The 22664-nt window shown below is 48.7% G+C and overlaps 2 protein-coding genes across 7 annotated transcripts in view; one reads left to right on the forward strand and one right to left on the reverse strand.

The window, feature by feature from the left end:
- The window catches only part of P2RX7 (purinergic receptor P2X 7), a 41143-nt gene extending 24723 nt beyond the window's left edge, over window positions 1–16420 (reverse strand). The window contains exons 1-6 of one of the 6 annotated variants that reach the window (XM_027772203.1): window positions 16276–16409; window positions 14665–14762; window positions 4359–4521; window positions 3274–3342; window positions 1544–1616; window positions 9–24 (exon numbers count right to left, since the gene is read on the reverse strand). In XM_027772203.1, coding sequence (XP_027628004.1) covers window positions 9–24; window positions 1544–1616; window positions 3274–3342; window positions 4359–4521; window positions 14665–14762; window positions 16276–16302 — 446 coding nt within the window. In that variant the 5' untranslated portion in view covers window positions 16303–16409. Of the gene's footprint in view, window positions 1–8; window positions 25–1543; window positions 1617–3273; window positions 3343–4358; window positions 4522–14664; window positions 14790–16177 lie in introns of those variants that run through there. The other 5 variants (XM_006149314.3, XM_014588125.2, XM_027772202.1 and 2 more) reach the window with 5 other exon arrangements.
- IFT81 (intraflagellar transport 81) overlaps window positions 1–22664 on the forward strand; it is a 165735-nt gene that overhangs the window by 48767 nt on the left and 94304 nt on the right. The window lies entirely within an intron of this gene.

Below are 22664 nucleotides of genomic sequence, written 5' to 3' on the forward strand. Positions count from 1 at the left end.
CGACGCACCTTCCGGTCTGGACTCCTATGGGGACCGAAGGGTTGTGGAATGACAGATGTGAGGAACTGTGGAGAGGAAGTTCTCCAGGACAGCCATCATGAACTCAGCACAAGCAAGAGAGGCTAAGCTTCTGAACCCAAGTGGCTTCTGCTGCCACGATCCCGCCCCCAACCACAAACACACGCGGGCAAAGCTAACAAGCAAAACATTGAGCAGGAAGCTTTTAAAAACGACCAGAATGAGCACAGCCAGACTGTGGACTCTGCTGGCTCTTTTGGTTTCTTGACAAGAATAGCAGGTGTATTCTCACCTGGAGTAAATGGACTAGAACGTGGCTTCTCAAATGGGTACCTGAGTCCCTCAAGGGGCACATCCTTTCTAGGGATAGGGGAAACCACAGGGTAAATACGATACATCTTTCTGGAGTATTACCAGATCTTAATCCCAAGGGAGAATTAAACAGTAAGCAATGCTACAATGATCTCTACACCAGCTCCCCTATACACGTATCATGGAATGGAACTCAGTGTTCCATCTGCCTCTGTGTGTGTGCAATATCACTACTGGTTGTTCCTGTCTTCTTTTTATTGTCATGTGCCTTTCTTTTTTTCCTTTTTTTTTTTTTTGGTTTTCGCTATAGGGCGCGTGCGCTCGCCAGACAGAGAGAGACATAGAGACAGAAAGCAAGAAATCACCCCCCACGGGGGATGGTCACGCCACAATCCCTTCTCTTCCATTCTCCTCTCAGGATCTTGGGCACGCACACACAAGCGCTCAGCATGAGTTCTAAGCCACTGGGTGTGGGATGTGAACTGCGGTCGACTACGTGGAAATCCAGCGACATAGCCATTATGCTAACTGCTGGTTCCCGTGACTTTCTTTTTTAAGAGAGAGATTTTTGCTATAGGACGTGTGTGCTCACTGGAGAGACAGAAAGAAACAGAGAGACAGAAAGTGAGAAATCACCCCCCAGGGGCGATAGCCACACCACAATTCCTCCTCCATTCTCCTCTCAGGATCTTGGGCACACAACGCACATGTGCCCAGCATGAGTTTTTAGGCCACCAGATCCGGGATTCGAACCTTAATCAACTATATGGCAGTCTAGTGACAACCATTACACCATCTGTTGGCCCCTGTCATGTGCCTTTTTAAGTGAAACCATGTGATAAGGATGTTGTTCCAGTTGATATGGTATCACCCCCATGTGTGCTGGGAGCATACGCTCATGTTCGTCAACCTTCGGGGGTCCAAGGAGACTGTTTAGAATATCGAGTTGATGCAACGGGCCATCTGATTTTCCCACCCGTTAGAACCCTGAGCCTAGCAGGTTTTCAGGAGCTTGCCTTGCTGGGGAGTTGGAGTCATATTCACAGTCAGCAGCCAGTCTGCCGGGGGCAGAGCCCAGGCATGGGGCAGACCCAGGCTCACCTATGGCTCGGTGAAGGCAGGAAGAGGCAGTGGACAGCCAGAGGCTGGAGACCTGTCGCCAAGACTGCAGGCCATCCAGCCCCAGGGTCTCGGGGAGAGAAGCGGAAGTTACCTTTGCTCTGTGGGTCCATCCATCCCTTTCGACAACCCCGGTCAGAGGAACAGAGGGTTCTCCGGGTGGGATACTGCAGGGAGTAGAGTGGGAGAGTGAGGAGAAGCAGGTGTCTGTGCACACGGACTCACACCCGAATGGTCAGAGCAGTGCTAATCACAATAACCAGGAAGTGGGAGCAACCCAAGTGCCCACCGATGGGTGAATGGACCGGAAAATGCGTGGTACGTTCGTATTCGGAACCATACTCGGCCACAGGAAGGTGAAGCACTGACCCCAAGGAAGATGCTGACACAGAGGCCGCGTGCTGTGATTCCATTTCTGTGAAATGTCCAGGACCCCAGATCCGAAGACAGGAAGCACACTAGTGATAGCGAAGGACTGGAGCTAGGGCTGGGGGGGAGGGGACGGCTGCGCACGGTTGGGGGTTTCCCTTGGGGGCGAGGGAGATGCTCAGGAATTAGTGATGAAGGGTGCCTAACTCTGAACAGATTGAACCATTGACTCAGACACTCTGAAATGGTAGCTTTGATGCTATGTGAATTCCAATTCAAGAAAAAAGTAAAAATAAATAAACATTTAAAAGCAGGCCTCAGGGCAGCCAAGATCACTTTCATGGATGGCTCTGGGGCGGAGAGCAGGTCCCCTATCTGCACCGTCCTGTGGCGGCCGAAGCCAGCCGTGCAGACAGGTGCAGGACACACAGCCCATGCGGAACTGGGGAGCAGCAGTTGGCACTGTTTTGGCCTGAGAAAACGGGGCCAGTGGGCTCCCAGGGCGGAAGGACAGAGTGAGAACAGGAGAAAGCAGACGACCGACGCCCCGTTTTCTAGGGAGCGGGTTTAGCGGTCACTCAGGGAAGCAGAACGTGACATAAATGGGCCAGACACTGCTACATTGCCAGGCCCTGTTGGTGCTGGGGATGCTGCCTCGGAACGCTCGGGAGCTCACTGAGGAGGACGCGGGTAGTGCCCGGTAGTTAGAATTAGGTGGACTTACAGGGTAGCTGGTTTTTAATCTTCAAGAGCAAAGAGCAGGGTGGGAAGGAGTAGAATGGAACAAATATCGTTTGATGGGGGAAGAAAGCTCTCCAGAAAGAGGTAGGGCAAGGTTGAGAGTACGGGCAGCCCAAAGTCAAGTCCGGGACACTGCAGAGGCCGTGGGTGCTGCCACCCATGCAGATGCTAGGACTCAGAAGGATGAGCAGGCAGACGTGAGCTGCCTTCTGCGTTTCCCCGGACTGGCCCTGTGGACAGTTCACAGTGGGTGGTGGCCGGACGTTTGGACCCTAGCCCTGGCTCTGCCTTCAGTAAGCCATGTGACCCTGGAGAAGTCACTTGACCTTACTGAATCTGTGGCCTGACCTGTAGAGTGGGACTAGCCACTGTCCTCCTAAAGCTGTGAGGACCAACGAGCCGTGAATGGTGACCCAGACGCCAAGAATCCCTGCTAGAAGCTGCGGGGGGCTATCAGGGGGCCATCAGGGCTCCAGGCTGCAAGGAGCTGGAGACCAACGGGGACAGGTGACGATCCAGGGGCTTAGGAGAGAGGCCTGTGATGTCCTCTCACCCTTCTTCCATCCCGCCAAGCACTACAGCCCACGAGAAAGGCAGGAGCCAGTGAATACTTGTGAACCGGATGCACTGCAGGACCAGTTTCCGTTCCCTCTGAGTGGTGCTCCTGCAGGAAGACTTACCACCCGTCCCACACGCCAGCCCGGCCCTCCGTACCTCGGGACACAGCCCCTGCTCTTGGCCTTCTGTCTTGAGAAAGTTTGTCATCACAAAGAAGGAGTTCCCCTGTGGAGAAAAAGGAGAGGAAGGGAAGGTGGAAAACAGAACCACTTAATCATCACCTCCAGCTTGCTAAGTGCCTGGGGGCAAACTTTCCACTGGAAGCTTCTGGAACCAGGGTGGTGGGCAATTTGGAAAATGCCAAGGGCTTAATATCAAAGCTGGATGAGTGGCCCTGCGGAGCCCGAGGGAGAGCAGAGGACTGTTCAAAAGGATCCAGTCGTCATTTTCCATCCTGGCCTTGAAAGCAGCCTTTTCATTTTTTTTTGACACAGTAAAATCCCATTAAATTGAAACTCAAGAGACCTGGGGAGGCGAGGGTGGAGGAGGAGGCTTTGTCAGAATGCTGCTCAGATTTGACAGGCTTTGCATTAAAGGGCTATGGGGGCAGCCCACCGGCTGGGCAATAGCTGGGTTTTAATGGCCCCACTGTTAGGAACAAACAGAGCAGCTTGGGCTTGATGGTTTTGCAAAATTTTCTGACTCCCTGGAGCTGCAAACATGCCCTTTTGTCCCTCCTGCCCCCCATCTGTTCTCTGTGACCCACACCTTTCCTCTACGTCCTTCCTTTGTGCGCAGATGTGCCCAGAATGGTCTCCTGGAGACACTGTTGCTGATAAAACGCTGAACAAACAAGGATGGGAGGGTCGGAGGTCTCCGGGTAGAAAGTTTCTCTTTGAATTTCCAATCCAGGCAACCTTGCTGCCTTGGTGGTCTTCCTTCTAAAATGCTGCTGTGTATAGATCAGTGAGAGCCAGCCAAAATCCTGATTTAAATGCACCAGGACACGCTGCTATTTTGAGAAACCCTGTGGGACTTGATAAAACGAATCATCTCCTTTGAGCTGCTGGATCTGACCCAGTTTTGCAATTTTTAGGTTCTCTCAGTTGGGATTTTCACAGAGCTTTTTAAATAGGACCAACGCTTTTCTGGAGTGAGGCTCCAGGTGGCAGGGCAAGAGGATGAGGACCCAGAAAGAGGGACCAGCATGGAGTCCTGGGAGGATGCGGCCAGGTGCTCACCTGCAGAGGGAAGGTGTAATCTGCAGTGTCGAAGATGCTCCGCGCCGACTTCACCCCATTCTCCACGATCTCTTTGACCTCTGCGATCCCTTTCACCTTGGTGTGCACAGAGCTGATGACAGGCTCTTTCCGCTGGTACAACTTGTCACTCATCAGAGCAAAGCTAAGTGGCAGACACAGACAAGCATCAGTGGTGTGGGACACAGGCTCTGAGGGTCGCCTCCACGCAAATGCCAGCTCTGCTGGGTGACCCACTTCTCCGGGACCCATTTTCCCTCTCTGCAAAGGGGGGAGAATAGCCTCAGCCTGGTGGTGTGAGGATTAAATGAGATCTGTCTGCAAACTTCCCACAGTAATTTGCATATGGGAACACTATTGCCCACAATCTTGTCCTTTAATGTCCCTTGATATGGATCCTAATTTATAGGACAGCTTGTCAAATAGCAAAGTCCAGCTCCAGGCAGGTCCACCTGGTTTGTCCTGCGGTCCAGTAGCACATCAGCACCTTCCTAGCTACTAAAGCAGGCCAGCCACCTGCTTTTCAGGAACAGCTGCCTGCTTGATAAGTGATGTTGACTGCAGCAGCTAGTCTTCATATTGACGCTTATGTGCCAAATGGCCTAACATGCTCGTCTCCATTAACCCGGTGACAGCAACATGAGGCAGTTACTGTAGGAGAGAAAACGGGCTCCGAGAAGTGATGAAACTCACCCAGTGTCACAGACAAGCAGTGGCAGAACCATGGTCCGGGAGTGGTCTGCCTGCAGCCCAGAGCCAGCCCACTTACCCGCTGCAGTACTTGCTCATGCCTGGCATGACCCTGCCTCTGCTTTTCTGCCTTTTGGTCAGTTCATTAGCTACTGGTTTGTTGGAAAAGTCATGACAGGTTGTTGCATGGAAAAATATGAATGCTTTCTTCAGAATCTGAATCTAAATGATTATAGTGGGGGGAGTTGGAGAAAGTATACTTAATCACTAAAAATGGTAGCTTCTCTCCCTATTTTTCTGTTTGCCCTGTCTCCCATTGCCCTGTCTAACTGAGAATTTGTTTGAAATGTTTTATTTACCCAGCATATATGCCTGTGCTTCCTTCTCTCTGCCCAGCCCTGTGGGATGTTGGGTCGTCTGAGTGAGGGGCTGCCCTCACTGAACTGACTCGTGGACCCAGCTGTTCTCCCTTTTCCTTGCAAAGTAAACACATCAATGGCATTCCGTACATTCACAGTGCCATGAAACCATCGGATTTGGCTCCGAATCATCTTCATTATGTCAGGAGGCTACCTCAACCCCATTAGCAATCACTCTTCATTTCTCCCTGCCCCATCCCTTGGTAGCCACCACCCTCCTCTCCGTTTCTATAGTTTTACCTATTCTGGATATTTCATATAAATAGAATCCTAGAATATATGACCCATGACTGGCCCCTTTGAGTTAGCATGCATAATGTTTTTAAGGTTCGCCCACAGTTTAGCATGTATCAGTTCATTTCTTTTATTATTTTAAAAAATTATTTATTTATTTATCCACTCATTTATTTTTTAATTTGACCAGAGAGAGACACAGAGAGAGAGAGAGAGGGAAAGTGAGGAAGCAAGCCACCAGGTCCGGGACTCGAACCGTGGTCGGCCATGTGGGAATGTCCAGCACCTTAACCACCACACCACCTGCTGGCCCCCAGTTCTTTATTTCTTTTGAGGGCTGAATAATACCCCGTTGTATCAATAGATTTATCCGTCTATCTGTTGGTGAACATTTGGGTTATTTCTACCATTTGGTTATTGTAAGTAGTGCTGCCCTGAGCATTCGAGTACAATGAACTGAGTGTATAGTATTGCCTATGAAGCCAGCCATGTATTTAGCCATTCAGTCATCGAGAATGTTCAGCTCTTTCCAGTTTTCTACTTGCCAGTAATGCTGCATAAACATCTTGTATGGAATTCCTTGTGCACACGTGTGAAAGTTTCTCTAGGGCACACAGCTAGGAGTTTCATTTTTGGGTTATAGGAACGTTCTTCACATGTGCTTGCTATTGCCCTCCTACCATCTGCAGCACGAGCAGCTCCATTTTGCAGCCATTCCCCCTTCCCCGCAACCCGCCCCATAGAGGCCTCCTAAAAATTTCTCACTGAATGCTTATCACCAGCAGACGGACACTACCATCCTTGGTTGTCCTTCCTGATAACTCGCTCTTTCGGCTTTTGTGAACTGCCCTCACATGATGCAAGGCTTACAGCTTCTCAGGTTTATGTTTTCCTTCTGTCTTTGTGGTTTTCGCCTTTACAAACCTTCCCCTTCTACTTCGGGGCTGCAGGGTTTTGGAGTGATGGGTCCTCCCGTAGTCACTAGCTTTATAAAGGCTCCTTTAATTTAGCTCAAACTGGATGTCCTCTTAGTCTCACGCTGATTTGAATACAACAGTACTGCCTATGAAGCCAACCATTCATTTATTCATTCAGCCATCAAGAACATTTAGTTACTTCCAGTTTTCCTCTTGCAAATAATGCTGCATAAACATCCTTCTATAGAACGCCTTAGACACAAGCGTGAAAGTTCCTCTAGGACACACACCTAGGAGTTTCATTTGAGGGTTATAGGAACGTTCTTCAAATGTGTTTGCTATTGCCCCCCTATGAGCTGTCTTTTTGTGACTCCTTGAAGGGATCACCATCGTGCCTTGCGTTAGAATCACCTGGGTGGACGTTGAGAAAAATGTATGGGTTTCATGACAGCTAGGTGGCATATTGGCTAAAATGACTGGATCCAAGCGGTCAGCTGTAGAGTTGGAGTCTCGGAACTGGTGGCTTGAAAAAATATGCCAGGTGTATGTGCATGTGTGCCCAAAGGCCCAAGAGGAGAATAAAGAGAAGGGGCTATGGCATGATCATCCCTCCATACATACACACACACTCACATACACGCACACGCGTGTATGTGTGTGTGTGCATGTATTTGGATAATTCCCCAGAATGTTGAATCACAGTCTCCAAGGATGGGACTGGGAACTGCAATTTTGAAACTCCCTGGGTCATTATACCACAGCCAACCTTTGATGCACCCAATGCCCACCAATAGATGAATGGATAAGACTGGTCCCATAGCCTAGTGGTTAAGGGAGCTGGGTCCCACATGGCTGGCCATGATTTGAATCCTGGCCACAGTGACTTGAAAGACTTGCAGACATATGTGTGTACATGCCCCAAATCCTGACAGGGTGTAGAAATGGAGCAGAAGGGATTGCGACATGACCATGCCTTGTTGGGGGGTGCTTTCTCCCTCCCTCTCTCTCTGTTCTCTGTCTCTTTCTGGGAAGTGCACACACCCGCTGGCAGTTAAAACAAAAGTAGAATTCCATAGGCTAGTGCAATACTACCTATTCAATAACATATTTCATCCCAGCAACAAAACACATCTATTGTACCTGCAGTGGTTTCTCATGTTGGATTGTGCAACATCCTCCCAGAATAACACCAAGTCAGCTTGACCCACCATTCGGGAGCCCATACTTATTCTAGGCTGTGCAACATGTTAGAGATTGGCCTTAATGGAATCCAACCTTCTCATAATCACAAAACCTGTCTTTGTATCACAATCAACATGTACATTTTAAGAAAAGAAAATGCATCAGAGCTATGTCAGTGGCAAAGAGGGAACGAAACAGAGTTTGCAGTATCTTATCCTTTGGAAAGAACGTTCTTCCAGTCATCCAGGATATACTCTCCTGATCTTGCTTGGTGACTCAAACATGCTGTCACTTCTCTGAGCTGGGTTGGTCCCTGACTGAGGGAATAAATTCCTGGCTTCCTAATCCCTGTGACCTACAGCTCTAAGAAGCCAAAACTGTATTCATTCTATAGAAGGTAAAGCCATTTGTCTCTGTAATGGACAAGGGTGTGAGGAAGCTGGGAGTTAGCTGGACATGGCAGGGGTACGATAGAAACACGAGAGGGAAGCTGGAGAGTCTAGGAAGGGGATGACAGAAGCCAGGGTTCTTCTCCCTCAGGAAGTCTGGCTGGAGACATGGCTGTGGAGTGGTGGAGGAGGACAAGGGAAGGATGACGAATGAGGTCAGGCCCCATTACCCTCAGCTGGCTCACTGTGCCAGACTCACCAGATATAGATGAAGGTGCCCACTATGAAGAGGTTCTTCAGAGTCCCAATCCAAATGCTGTGAATATGAATGACTTTCACAGATGTGTACTGGCATCTCTACAGGCCCAGCGCCATATCAGCCTGGCTAGAAGGTCCCCAGAGCTCATAAGAAGGAAGTCCTCTCTCTCTCCCTTCCAGCACCTGGGCTTTCTGAGCAAAGGTAACCTAAAGTGAAAGGACATGTCCTGCAGTGCAGTGCCCTAGAATGCATTTAACCCATGCCTAACCCTAGGCCAACAGACCTTTCCAGGGATCCTTATAGAAGTGCGGTCCCCAGGCCTTGTGCCTACAGTGTCATATGGAGAAGTTGGGTTGGCAGCCTCTGCTTCTCTTAAAATCCCAAGGGAAGAATCCGATTAGTGCATCCCTGGTCCACTAAGCTATGGTGAGGGTCGGCAAGCGAGCCAAAGAGGAAGTGGGGGGAGTGCACAGCCCCACAGAAGGTTAAATACCTGAACACGCTAGCTCTCCGTTGCTGCTGTAAAGATGACCATGAGTGTGGTGGTCTGCAGCAATGCACACATCTGTTATTTTGCAGTTTGGGGGCTCAAATGCCTAGAGTCAGTCTCGAAGGGCCAAAATCACGGTAAGAAGGCTGGTTCCTGTTGGCTGGCTCTGGGAGAATCTGCTCCTGGCCTTTTCTGGTTTCTGGGGGATGTCTTGGCATTCCCGGGCTCTCCAACCTCTATGTCAGATCTCCTTTTTTTCTTCTTTTAAAGAAAATTTTGCTATATGCGCTTGTCAAAGCAACAGAGACAGAGAGACAGAAAATGAGAAATTACCCCCTAGGAGGAATGGCCACACTGCAATCCCTTCTTGTCCATTCTCCTCTTGGGATCTTGGGCATGCACACCAAAATGCCCAGCATGAGTTTCAAGTCACCGGGTCTGGGACTCAAACCACAGTGGGCCATGTAGCAGTCCAGCAATATAACCACTACACCATCTGCTGGCCCCCACATCTCCCTTTTCTAACTTTGACCTCCTTACTACTCTCTTACAAGGACCCCAGCAACTGTATTGGGACCACCTGCACAATGAAGGCTAATCTCCCCATCTCCAGATCTTGAACCTAATCACATCAACAGAGTTCCTTTTGGCACTTACAACAGATTCTGGAGCGTGTGCTTCGTAGGGGGCTGGGAGGGACTCATTCAGCTCTCCCTGAGCCTGGATGAGCCAGTATTGATTGCATTCTTTTATTTTTATTATTATTATTATTATTATTATTATTATTACTATTTTTGCCTAACTAGAGGGTCTTGACAAATGAATGTGATTGTGTGGCTCAGTTGAGTAGAAAAGGGTCAGACACCATATTGGGGACACATGACCGGAGGGATGGTGGGTATCGGTTTGAGGAAGCAGAGAGACGTAACAGCATGCAAAGCCATTTGAAGGGCAAGGGGGAGAAGAAGGCACACAGGCAGAGCTCTAACCAAAGGGGAACTCACAGGACGATCGCTTTCCCCGGAAGGAAGCTCGGTCCAACCATTGGAGCAGCCCCAGGACGGAGCAGCTCTCCTGGTGGTCACTAGTTGGTGATGATGGCCATGGTTTCCATTTGTCTGGTCAGCTTCTCCCTCTCTCACGTCTCCTCTCCATCTACGTTTAAACATCATGTCTCCTCTTAAAAATAAACTGTCCCTCGACCCCACCTTCTTCTACTGCCACTTGATGCCTCTCTTCTCCTTGTAGCCGAGTCTCTTGAAGGAGTGAGTCACCACCTCCATTTCCGCATCCCCATTCACTCCTCCGCCCACGCCAGTCTGGCTCCCACCCCCACCACTTCTCCGAAGCCTCTCTTGCCATATGAACAGCAATGTCATTGTCACTAAACCCAGTAGACATGCCACAGACCTGACTTTCCCAGAAATCTCAGCAGAGGTGACACCACTGGCCCTGTACATCTCCTCTTTCTTCCCTTAGATTCCAGGAATTCACATTTTCCCAACCTTCTCTCCATGGCTGTGGCCACTCCTCAGAATCCCTGGGCCTTCTGTGCTGTCCAACCCTTAAACGTTAGAGTCCTTCAGAAGGCAAGTCTAGGCCCTCTTGCTTTCTCACCGAAACCTCCCCTTCTGGTCAGTTACAACGACTTCCATGGTTCTAGGTGCCATGTATACACAGGTGATATGAGGTGATGTCCAAATGTTTTGGGAAAAACACAGGGCCAGCCAGGTGGCATGGTGGTTAAGGTGCCGAATCCCACATGGCTGACTCTGGTTCAAGTCATGGACCTGGCAGCTTGAAAAACACACCGGGTGTGTGTGTGCCTACCCAAAATCCCAAGAGGAGGATGGAGAAGAAGGGATTGCAGCGTGGCCATTTCCCCTGGGGACGATTTCTTACTTTCTCTCTCTCTCCCTCTCTCTCTCCAGGGAGTGGTCACGCCCTATGGCAAAAATCTTACATTAAAAAAAAAGCATAGAGTTTTTTAAACTGGTCCCAGAAGGGAAGTCAGAGCTTTGAATCATTAGGTTGATTTACGATGCTGCTGGCTCGAAGGTAGAGAGGCCCGTGGCAAGGAACTTTGTGCCCTTAAAGTGGCCCCTGCAAGCAGCCAGAAAGAAATAGCTCTCAGCCCCATGACCTCGAGGAATTAAATTCTGCCAACAAGAGTGAGCTTTGAAGTGAACTTTCCTCCCAGAGTCCCCAGACAACATCTTAGCCCATGGGCTCCTCGATTTAACTCTGTGGGGCTGTATACGTTTCTACTGCTGTATGAAAAGCAGAAGCTAATACAGACCCACAGACCCTTGTTCCGTGAGGAGCCCTGCAGTCGGCAGAGGGCCAGCATGAGGCCCTGGGAAAGGTATCCCCTATCACATAGGTCGAAGGGCAATGTGGCCCCACACATTCCAAAGTATGAATTCCGCTCCTATCGCCACCCATGTTCTCCATGTGTCAGAATGTTGCGTAGTGCATATGTTTGAAAAGCTTGGGTCTCTGGGGCCAGCACGTGGCATGGCGGTTAAGAGTGCTGGACTCCCACATAGCTGACTATGGCTCAAGTCCCAGACCTGGCAGCTTGCTTTCTCACTTTCGCTTTCTCTCTCTGTCTCACTCTGTCCCATTCTGGTCAAATTAAAATAAATACATAAATAAAGTTAAATAAAATAATTCTTAAAAAAAGAAAAGAAAACCTTCGGTCTCAGGCTATGTCCTACCTGCAAGGGAGGCTGAGAAATTAGAGTGTGATGTGTATTGAAGAGGTGGTGCTCAGAACATGGGGATATCTCCAAACTCCGGCTGCTCAAATCATGATTACCCACTCCGAGAACCAAACCTATAGAATTATTTGAATATCAATCAATAAATATTTTTTTAAAAAGAGTAATTTTATTTAACTTTATTTATTTATTTACTTATTTTTTTAATTTGACCAGAGAGGGACAAAAAGAGGGGAGGGAAAGTGAGAAAGCAAGCTGCCAGGTCCAGGACTCGAACTGTAGTCAGCTGTGTGGAAGTCCCGCGACCTTAACCACCACACCACTGCCTCCCTGTCTGTGTGAACATTTTGATAATAGATTGCTAAGGGGTGGGAAGAACAACTCTTCAGGCTTTCTTGGGTCTCACAGGATGTAAGTTCAAGGCTGCCCACAGTCTGGCCCCCACTGGCTTCTCCAGCCCCACCTTGGCTCTCTCTCTTGGGCGTTGTACACACCAGCCAGCTGGCATATGTGTGATCTGTGAAGAATCTTTTTCCCAGCCCTGTGATAACAACTCAGGAGCGCCAAGAGGTGCCAGTCCTGGGCAGTTGGACTGGAGCAGAGATCCCCGGAGCTTGTGAGTGAGTGAGAAGCCTCCATTGTTGCACAGTGGTGGGAGAAAACCAGACACGGTGGCGGCTTTTCAGAAAGCTAAAGTCACTCATTTGAAAGGACCGTATTTTTCTTTGAGAGTATATGATTCCAGCTTTTTTTTTTTCTGTATTAGACATTAGTAAAGGGATGCTGACAGATGGTGGGGTAGTTGGGATATTATGATTACTTGCTTGACTTTTTTTTTTCTTTAGAGACTTTTGCTATAGGGCACATGTGCTCGCCAATGAGACAGAGACAGAAAGTGAGAAATCACCCCCCAGCAGGGATGGCCACACCATTCTCGTCTTGGGATTTTGAGCATGCATGCTCATGTGCCCAGTGTGTTTTAAGCCTCTGGGTCCGAGACTAGAACCATGGTCAACTACATGGGAGTCCAGCTACACTACCATTGTGCCCTCTGCTGGTCCCACTTGCTTGCCATTTTTAACCATGCTGTTAGTCCACACCTGCCTTGCCTGTCTTCCTCATGTCAGTGAGAGGCATCAGCATCCACGGTAACCCAGACCCATTCTCACTCCAGCACATCCGTCAGGCCTCCCTCCCGAGCAGATTCCAGCTTTGTCCCCACCTCTCCAGCTCGCCATCCAGTTCCAGTCCAAGCCTCCCTCTCCTCTTATCTGGACTGCTCCAGAAGACTTCTTCCTGGTCCTTCCACCATCATTTGCCACACTACAATCTATGCTGTGCACAGCAGCCTGTGAGAGCTTTCAGAAACATGACTCAGAGGAGCCAGCCAGTGGCATGGTGGTTAAGGCAGCTGGATCCCACATGGTTGATTGTGTGGTTCAAGCCCCACACCAGTGGCTTGACAAACACTGGCATGTGTACTTGTATGCCCCAGATCCCAAAAGGAGGGAGAAATACCATGACCCATTGGGGGAGTGCCTTGTCTCTCTCCCTCTCTCTCTTTGTCTCTTTCTAACTAGCACATATGCCGCACATATGCTTTCTGGCAAATTAAAAAAAAAAAAAAAAAAGAACAATAAGGAAAAAGGCGGTCTATCCATACAGTGGCATATTATTCAGCCATAAAAACAAGGAAGTACCAACACAGGCTATGACACGTGGGCTACTAGTGTAACATGTTAAGTGAACACGGTTGGTCACGAAGGGCCACAGGTATAGCTCCATTTGTGGGACATGTTCAGAACAGTCAAATCTGCAGTGACAGAGAGTAGATTAGTGGGTGCTGGACCTGTGGGCAGGGTGGGGAGGGAGGTTGAAAGTGCCGGCCAGAGTAGGAGGTTTGTTTTTGGGCCGACAAAATGTTGTAAAATTGATTGTGGTGATGGTTGCACAACTTCACAAATATATTAAGAACGATTGAGTTGTGGGACCAGCCATTGGCGCCGGACCTCCATGTGCCTGACTGTGATTTGAATCCAAAACCCAGCAGCTTGAAACTCATACCAGGCACATTTGCATGTGTGCCCAAAGTCCTGAGAGGAGAATGGAGAAGGGATTGCAGCGTGGCCATCCCCCTGGGAGGTGATTTCTCACTCTCACTCTCTCTCTCTCTATCTGTTCAGGGAACAAACACGCCCTATAGAAAAAAATCTCTCTCAAAAAAAGAAAAAAATCCTGAGGGCCAGCAGATGGCATACTGGTTACATTGCTCGACTCTCACATGGCCGACTGCAGTTTGAGTCCTGGACCCGGTGGCTTGAAAATCATGCTGGGTGTGTGTGCTTGTGTGCCAAGATCCCGCAAGGAGAATAGAGGAGAAAGGATCGTGGTGTGGCCATACCCCCTGGGGGGTGATTTCTCACTTTCCTTCTCATTGTGTCTGTCTCTCTTTCTTTCTGGGAAGCACACATGCCCTGAGGCAAAAATCTCTTTTTAAAACACTGAATTGTATGCTTTAAATGGGTGAATTGTGTGGTGCATGAATTATGTTTCCGTAAGAGGCTAAATTTGTTCTCTAAAACAAAGGGGCCTTCCTGACAGTTGCATTCACAAGCCTGGCCCTGTTCTTCTCCTTTGGCAAAGTGACTCAGATGCCATCATTATCAGCCATGCCCTGAAATCCTTGCCTTCTGCGGAGACTCCAGGGTGTTGCCCTGCACTGTCCACTTTTCCTAGGTACGTCCTGCCCTGCTCACCCTGGCAGACCTGGTTAGACCTGAACGCAGGCACCCTGACTTCCTTCTGCTGCAGCCCGGAGCAGCTTCCTCCTGCCTGTCGCTGCCTCACAGCGGAGCAGCTGGCTTGAGCCGTCTGAGCGCGCCTCAGCCACGCGGAATCCAGGATGTCCACTTGGGGCCTCATCCTGGTTTTTCCTGTGCTGTCAAGCACTGTGGAGATCTGGAGTTCTCCCCACGCCCCACTTACCTAACGTAGGAAAAGACAATCATGTGGCAGACCCACTTAATGGTGCCATAATTCATGCTCTGGATCCGGGTGACTTTGTTGGTCTCGTACTGGAAAACATCATTCCAATTGCAGCAGGCCGGCATGGTGAGGGCTTGCTCAAAAAAAAAAAAAAAAAAAGAACAATAAGGAAAAAGGCGGTCTATCCATACAGTGGCATATTATTCAGCCATAAAAACAAGGAAGTACCAACACAGGCTATGACACGTGGGCTACTAGTGTAACATGTTAAGTGAACACGGTTGGTCACGAAGGGCCACAGGTATAGCTCCATTTGTGGGACATGTTCAGAACAGTCAAATCTGCAGTGACAGAGAGTAGATTAGTGGGTGCTGGACCTGTGGGCAGGGTGGGGAGGGAGGTTGAAAGTGCCGGCCAGAGTAGGAGGTTTGTTTTTGGGCCGACAAAATGTTGTAAAATTGATTGTGGTGATGGTTGCACAACTTCACAAATATATTAAGAACGATTGAGTTGTGGGACCAGCCATTGGCGCCGGACCTCCATGTGCCTGACTGTGATTTGAATCCAAAACCCAGCAGCTTGAAACTCATACCAGGCACATTTGCATGTGTGCCCAAAGTCCTGAGAGGAGAATGGAGAAGGGATTGCAGCGTGGCCATCCCCCTGGGAGGTGATTTCTCACTCTCACTCTCTCTCTCTCTATCTGTTCAGGGAACAAACACGCCCTATAGAAAAAAATCTCTCTCAAAAAAAGAAAAAAATCCTGAGGGCCAGCAGATGGCATACTGGTTACATTGCTCGACTCTCACATGGCCGACTGCAGTTTGAGTCCTGGACCCGGTGGCTTGAAAATCATGCTGGGTGTGTGTGCTTGTGTGCCAAGATCCCGCAAGGAGAATAGAGGAGAAAGGATCGTGGTGTGGCCATACCCCCTGGGGGGTGATTTCTCACTTTCCTTCTCATTGTGTCTGTCTCTCTTTCTTTCTGGGAAGCACACATGCCCTGAGGCAAAAATCTCTTTTTAAAACACTGAATTGTATGCTTTAAATGGGTGAATTGTGTGGTGCATGAATTATGTTTCCGTAAGAGGCTAAATTTGTTCTCTAAAACAAAGGGGCCTTCCTGACAGTTGCATTCACAAGCCTGGCCCTGTTCTTCTCCTTTGGCAAAGTGACTCAGATGCCATCATTATCAGCCATGCCCTGAAATCCTTGCCTTCTGCGGAGACTCCAGGGTGTTGCCCTGCACTGTCCACTTTTCCTAGGTACGTCCTGCCCTGCTCACCCTGGCAGACCTGGTTAGACCTGAACGCAGGCACCCTGACTTCCTTCTGCTGCAGCCCGGAGCAGCTTCCTCCTGCCTGTCGCTGCCTCACAGCGGAGCAGCTGGCTTGAGCCGTCTGAGCGCGCCTCAGCCACGCGGAATCCAGGATGTCCACTTGGGGCCTCATCCTGGTTTTTCCTGTGCTGTCAAGCACTGTGGAGATCTGGAGTTCTCCCCACGCCCCACTTACCTAACGTAGGAAAAGACAATCATGTGGCAGACCCACTTAATGGTGCCATAATTCATGCTCTGGATCCGGGTGACTTTGTTGGTCTCGTACTGGAAAACATCATTCCAATTGCAGCAGGCCGGCATGGTGAGGGCTTGCTCCCTGCTTGAGGCTGGACTCAGCCCTCTGGAACCAGGCCCCAGCAAGCCCCCCAGTCACAGTAAAATGAAACTTACTGATTCTTAGCAGAGCTTTTGACTTTGAGTTCCTCCAATGACTGCAAAGTGGGGGCGGGCCTTGGCAGCTGCCCCAGATGTATCTGGGATAAACAAGAAGGGCCAAGTCGCTCAGGCTTGCCTGGCAGATGACCCTGCCCCAGCCAGCCTCCCCCAGATGCCTGCACAAAGATGATGTTCAGAAAACGGGCATTTTTAGAATTCTCCCTTTTCCCCTTTTCCTTTCTCTTTCTTGGTCTCATGGCAGTTGGGAGAAAGGGGTAGCTCTTCAAATGTCATGAGACCCAGTACTTCAATTATGCCTCAGAAAAGGGCCTAGATCTTCCCACTGCTTCAAGCCCCGCTCCGAAAATGAACAATTCATTTTGATAGCCCTTTATTCAGCCCCAGATTTTTAGGAGCAGCGAGTAAATGAAAGTCCTCGCTCCTTCCTCTGCCCTCCAACTTCCTTATTTCCATGCCAGGTCTTCCCTGCTCGACCTTCTAGATCTACTCTCCACCCTGCTCTGTGCCCTCCCTGGGTAGTCAACCATGACCTAGCCCAATCAGACTGAGACTACCAAGAACAAAACTACCACCCAATAGAATTAGTTTTATTGACCCTGTTAGTGAGGGAGCCCACCCACCAGGGGAGCCATGAACTGTTCCCAAACAGAGGAAGAAATAGAGATATGAAAGGATTCCGTGAAGGTGGAGTTTAGATGAAATCTAAACAAAATAGTGTTTTGATAGGCTCAAAGCAAAACAATTTTGTCTAAAGTGGTCAACTTGAAATCTAGATTACAAAGGGGACCCAGGACCCTGTTTCCTTCCAAGCAATAAAGCTAAGATAGATGTTGAGTGTTCTGTCTAGGAACCCTTTATCCGAAGTTCTGCACCTGAGTTACACATCAAGGCTGCTTCTCTAAGGTTAGATCTTGAAGGATCTAAGTAACCTTGGACCCTCCGGGCAAAAGTAGAATATTTGGGGCCAGACAGTGGGATATCAGTGATGCAAGGCTCTGCATTGCTGGACCATTGGAAGGAAGGTTCCAAGTTCGTATCCTGAGGCCTCCCTATGCATGCTGGGTATGCATGCACTTGCCTGAGACCCTGTGACAGAGACTGGGGGTGGATGGCAGCATGAAGACCCTGTTGGGGGGTGCTTGTCTCTTTCTCTCTCTCATGGAAGAAATAGATAAAGTGAACATTTTTTAAAAAGTGAAATATTGTATTCTTTGTTATGAAATTGACAGTCTATGATTTTGGAGGACAATGTTTCTCAGTAGGAAAGCACTAATCATTCAAAGATAGGGAGCATGGCTGTACGTTATAGCTACCAGGAGCTATCGTTCCTTGTCATCTTTGCAGCCAACCTTGTCCAATAGAATTAGTTTTATTGACCCTGTTAGTGAGGGAGCCCACCCACCAGGGGAGCCATGAACTGTTCCCAAACAGAGGAAGAAATAGAGATATGAAAGGATTCCGTGAAGGTGGAGTTTAGATGAAATCTAAACAAAATAGTGTTTTGATAGGCTCAAAGCAAAACAATTTTGTCTAAAGTGGTCAACTTGAAATCTAGATTACAAAGGGGACCCAGGACCCTGTTTCCTTCCAAGCAATAAAGCTAAGATAGATGTTGAGTGTTCTGTCTAGGAACCCTTTATCCGAAGTTCTGCACCTGAGTTACACATCAAGGCTGCTTCTCTAAGGTTAGATCTTGAAGGATCTAAGTAACCTTGGACCCTCCGGGCAAAAGTAGAATATTTGGGGCCAGACAGTGGGATATCAGTGATGCAAGGCTCTGCATTGCTGGACCATTGGAAGGAAGGTTCCAAGTTCGTATCCTGAGGCCTCCCTATGCATGCTGGGTATGCATGCACTTGCCTGAGACCCTGTGACAGAGACTGGGGGTGGATGGCAGCATGAAGACCCTGTTGGGGGGTGCTTGTCTCTTTCTCTCTCTCATGGAAGAAATAGATAAAGTGAACATTTTTTAAAAAGTGAAATATTGTATTCTTTGTTATGAAATTGACAGTCTATGATTTTGGAGGACAATGTTTCTCAGTAGGAAAGCAATAATCATTCAAAGATAGGGAGCATGGCTGTACGTTATAGCTACCAGGAGCTATCGTTCCTTGTCATCTTTGCAGCCAACCTTGTCCATTTCTGGTTTTCTGGCCTGCTGCATGGTCCAGCAGAATTTCACTTTTCCAGTCTCAGCTAATTTGTATCTTCTCACTCATATGAACTGCCCTAGGGCTCCCTTACACCCTGGCTTCCAGTTGATGAGACTGGAGGGCAGTGAGGTTGGATATGACTCTCTCTGGCTCCTCCCGCTTTCTCAGCTGCATATTGGTGAGGCTTCTGGGCATCACTGCCACCGAGGGTGATAAAGGCCCCCCATTTTTGCCAGCCCCAGGCAACTCACTACCCTTACTGCTTTTCCTTAACTCTGCCCACACCTTTGTAAGTGTTCCCATCATCAGTTACCCTGCTTGAGTAAGTGGTTGTCTGCCAATGTGCCAAGCAATCATCTTCATATGTAAAAGGAGGAGCTCAGAGGACTCCCAGTAGGGCAGGATGGTTGGGATGTAAGCTCCAGAGGACGAGCAGCTTGGCTTCCAATCCTGACTTTGTGTCTTTCCAACTCTGTGACCTTGGGCAACTCTGCTCATGCTATTCATTCATTCATTCCCAAGAGCACCAGGATCTAATGGAAATGGCAGTCAATAGGCAGATAAGTCAGAGGTTCATGCACTGAGGAGTGAAGCAACAAAATGTGGTCTGTCCATCCAATGGGATATGACATAGCCACAAAAAGGAATGAAGCCCTGACACATGCTACAACGTGGATGAACCTTGAAGACATTGCACTGTGATTTCATTTATAGGAAATGTCCAGAATAGGCCAGTCACTTCAGCACAGCCCTTGCCACCATCCAGAGAGAACTGTCTCCCTGTTTTTTGGCTAAACTCTCACACTGATCCCTCATGTTAGTCCCTCCACTTTATCAGCCCTCTGTCTGCTATGGCACCAGCACCCTCCCACAGGTACTGTTCTCGGTAGGGTTACCAAAGACTTCTCAGGGGCCAAATTAGGTGGATATGTTTTATTTCTGATTTTACTTTGCCTTTTGGACACATTCAGTTCAGAAGTAGACCATGCTCTGATTCTCAGAGAACAGTTTCTTTCCTTGATTTCCTTGATGTTCCTGGGTCTCATGCATTCCTAGTTTCTTATCTTGACCTCTCTATGACTCTTCATTTTATCTTTTCTTTTATTTTTATTTTCTTTTTTTTTCTATAGGGCATGTGCACTTGCCAGAGACACATAAAGAGATAGAAAGACAGGAAGTGAGAAATCAACCCCCAGGGGGATAGCCACACTGCAATCCCTTCTCTTCCATTTTCCTCTCAGGATTTTGGGCATGCACACACACACGCCCAGCATGAGTTTTAAGCTACCAGGTCTGGGACTCAAACCATGGTCAACTACATGGAAGTTCAGCAACATAACCATGATGCCATCTGCTGGTTCTCATCTTATCTTTTTAAAAAATTATTTATTTAATTTTATTTATTCATTCATTTATTTTATTTTCACCAGAGAGAGACAGAGACAGAGAGAGAGGAAAAGTGAGAAAGCAAGCTACCAGGTCCAGGATTCGAACAATGGTTGACCATGTGGGGGTGTTCAGCTTCTTAACCACCACACCACCTGCTGGCCCCCATCTTCTCCCCATAAATATCAGCTCCAGCAAATTCTCTCTCAGCACTTTTCACGTTTCTGTCAATCAGGACAGAGCAGGTTATGTTGCGATAGCAAGGCACCTTCAAAACCTCATGGCTTGAAACACTGATCTATTTCCCATCCACACTATCACAGCTTACCCAGAGGCCTTTCTGTGCAGCATTCCTTCCTCGCAGGTATGGGGCTGGACCCCTCCGGAATGAGGGTTTCATTATCCAGTATCAGAAATGGTGGGTCAGAGAATTTCTTTATGGCCAGTTCTTACACAGCAAGGCAGAAGAGCGAGTATTATTTTTAGGTTTTATGGCTTGTTTGGAAGAAAGGAGTTCTGGTTTCTATGGCCTGCCCTGGGGAACAGGGATTCTAGTTTCTGTGGCTTGCTTCAGGGGAGGAGGAGGAGTGAGAGACAGGAGGGCAGAAGATCAGAGGGAAGTTCTGCTTCTGAGGCCTTCACTTTGGGGTATCGTCTTCTGAGCCCCAACCATCCCTGTGTGAGTGCAGAGGTCCCCTGCCCATGAGGCTGGCCATCTGGAAGGATATACAAGTGGTTTCTGGGAACTAAGGTATTAGTATTTGATAAGAGACTTATTTATTCCCTTTCTTCTGTCTGAATTTTTTCTACCATTTGAATTTATTATTTTAGAACTCCCTTATACTAATTTTAAATCTCTAGACCAAACCTGCCTTCTGAGTTGCTCACCTGTACAGTCTATGAACTCCTGGACCTAAATATTCCATAAACACTTCAAACCACATCTTCAAAATGAACACCTTCTCCAAAAGAATAATAGTGAGGACTAATGAGAGGAGGAGGGTGAAGACAGCAGGCACGGACTACTTTTCCTGTACACTGAACTGTAAGGTAGAGAGAGGCAAGAGTATTTTTTAATAGGGGAGAGAAAGGGGTAGGTTTCCAGGGGAGAGGTAGCTAAGATGGGATCATGTGGGGCTGGATGGTTCTGCAGCAGTCACACAGTGATCGCTGAGGTCGACACCATGGGAAGGTTCCAAGCTCACCACCAGAAACCTCCCTGAGTGCTCCAGGTGTACGCAGGTCCATGAGCCGGCCTGCCTGAGCCTGGAGGAGGTTCATGTCGTAAGGACTCTGTTGCGGTCTCTCTCACTCACAGGACAAATACATAAATAAGCTTTTAAAAAGATGGAAGCATTTGAGTCATTCCAAGATAGGGATGGCCCAAGTGGAATGTTGGGAATGGTGGTCTCTTTTCTTTGGGAAGTAGGAAGCCAGGTTGTGAATGGATTGAGCACTGGGGGCTCAAAGGGTGAATTTCTCAGTCTGAGTTTGTGTTTGTGATCACAAGTTACGGAAGGTCAGGTACCATTCTTCAGCAAAATGGGGCGTTTTCTGAGGAAGCACTACTCTCAGAACGCAAGAGCAGGAAATCGACCCAGCCTCACGAGAACGTATTCATAGAATCAGAAACTCAACGGCCGTCCCCTGTGCTGAGGTTGCTCCTTCGGTTTGTCTGCAGCTGCGTGGTCTTGCCAGTCTGTCTGTGCACCCACAGTGTCTCTAATACCCGCTCCCTCGGTTTTTCTGAGGCTCTGTTGCCCAACAAGGGGCCTAAGGCTAGAGGTCCACAGTTCAACTCCTGGATCCCCAATCCAAGGAGTGTGGCTCTGATTGGTCTAGCTATTTTTCCACGGTCCAATCAGCTATGGCTGTGGACGGGGCCACCTTCCTGAGCGGAAGCGGGCAGGAGGAGGGACGGGAGGCGGGACGAGGGAGACAGGGAAGAAGAAAGAAGGAAGGGAAGGAGGGAGAGGCATGGCTCTCAGAAAACAGGAACCAAAGGCTGAGGTCTGCTGGTTACTCTGATCCCTCTCTCAGGTGTGCACCTCCGAGGCCTAGGTCCAGGCGTCTCCTAGAGATCCCTATGGATATTGAGCCGATGGTCACAGCAGAAATTTTTGCTATAAGGTCTGTGCGAGAGACAGAGAGACAGAGAGAGACAGAATGCGAGAAATTACCCCTCTCCCCCGCCCCTGGAGGATGGCCACACTGCAATCTCTTCTCCATTCTACTCTTGGGACTTCAGGCAGACATGCACACGTGCCCAGCGTATTTTTAAGCTGCTGATCCGGGACTTGAACCACAGTCAGACTATGTGGGAGTCCAATGATGCAACCATTAAGCCATCTGCTGGTCCCGGTGGCCTGCTCCTATTAACCTTCCTGCTTTGGCTGGCTTCCCTTCCCTGTGTCACTTCCCCACTCCCTTCTCAGGTATCGCCTCTCAGATAAACTACCTGCACCTAGATTTTTGTCTTAAGGGCTGTTCAGAGGAATCCAGTGTTATTCAGCCTTATGCGCTGGCTGGAATTTTTCCTGAGAGTAATAGATTTATGAATGGGTGTGGCATGAGCTCATCTGCATGTTTGTAAATTACTCTGGTTGAATGAAGGAGCAAGAGTGGAAGGTGAGGCAGTGGCCCCACAGCCTTGTGATTAAAGGAGCCAGATCCCACATGGCCCACCATGGTTCAAATCCCAGCCCAAGAGCTTGAGAAACTCCTGAA

The sequence above is a fragment of the Tupaia chinensis genome, unplaced genomic scaffold (assembly GCF_000334495.1).
Source record: "Tupaia chinensis unplaced genomic scaffold, TupChi_1.0 Scaffold000258_1, whole genome shotgun sequence".
NCBI classification, from domain to species: domain Eukaryota; kingdom Metazoa; phylum Chordata; class Mammalia; order Scandentia; family Tupaiidae; genus Tupaia; species Tupaia belangeri.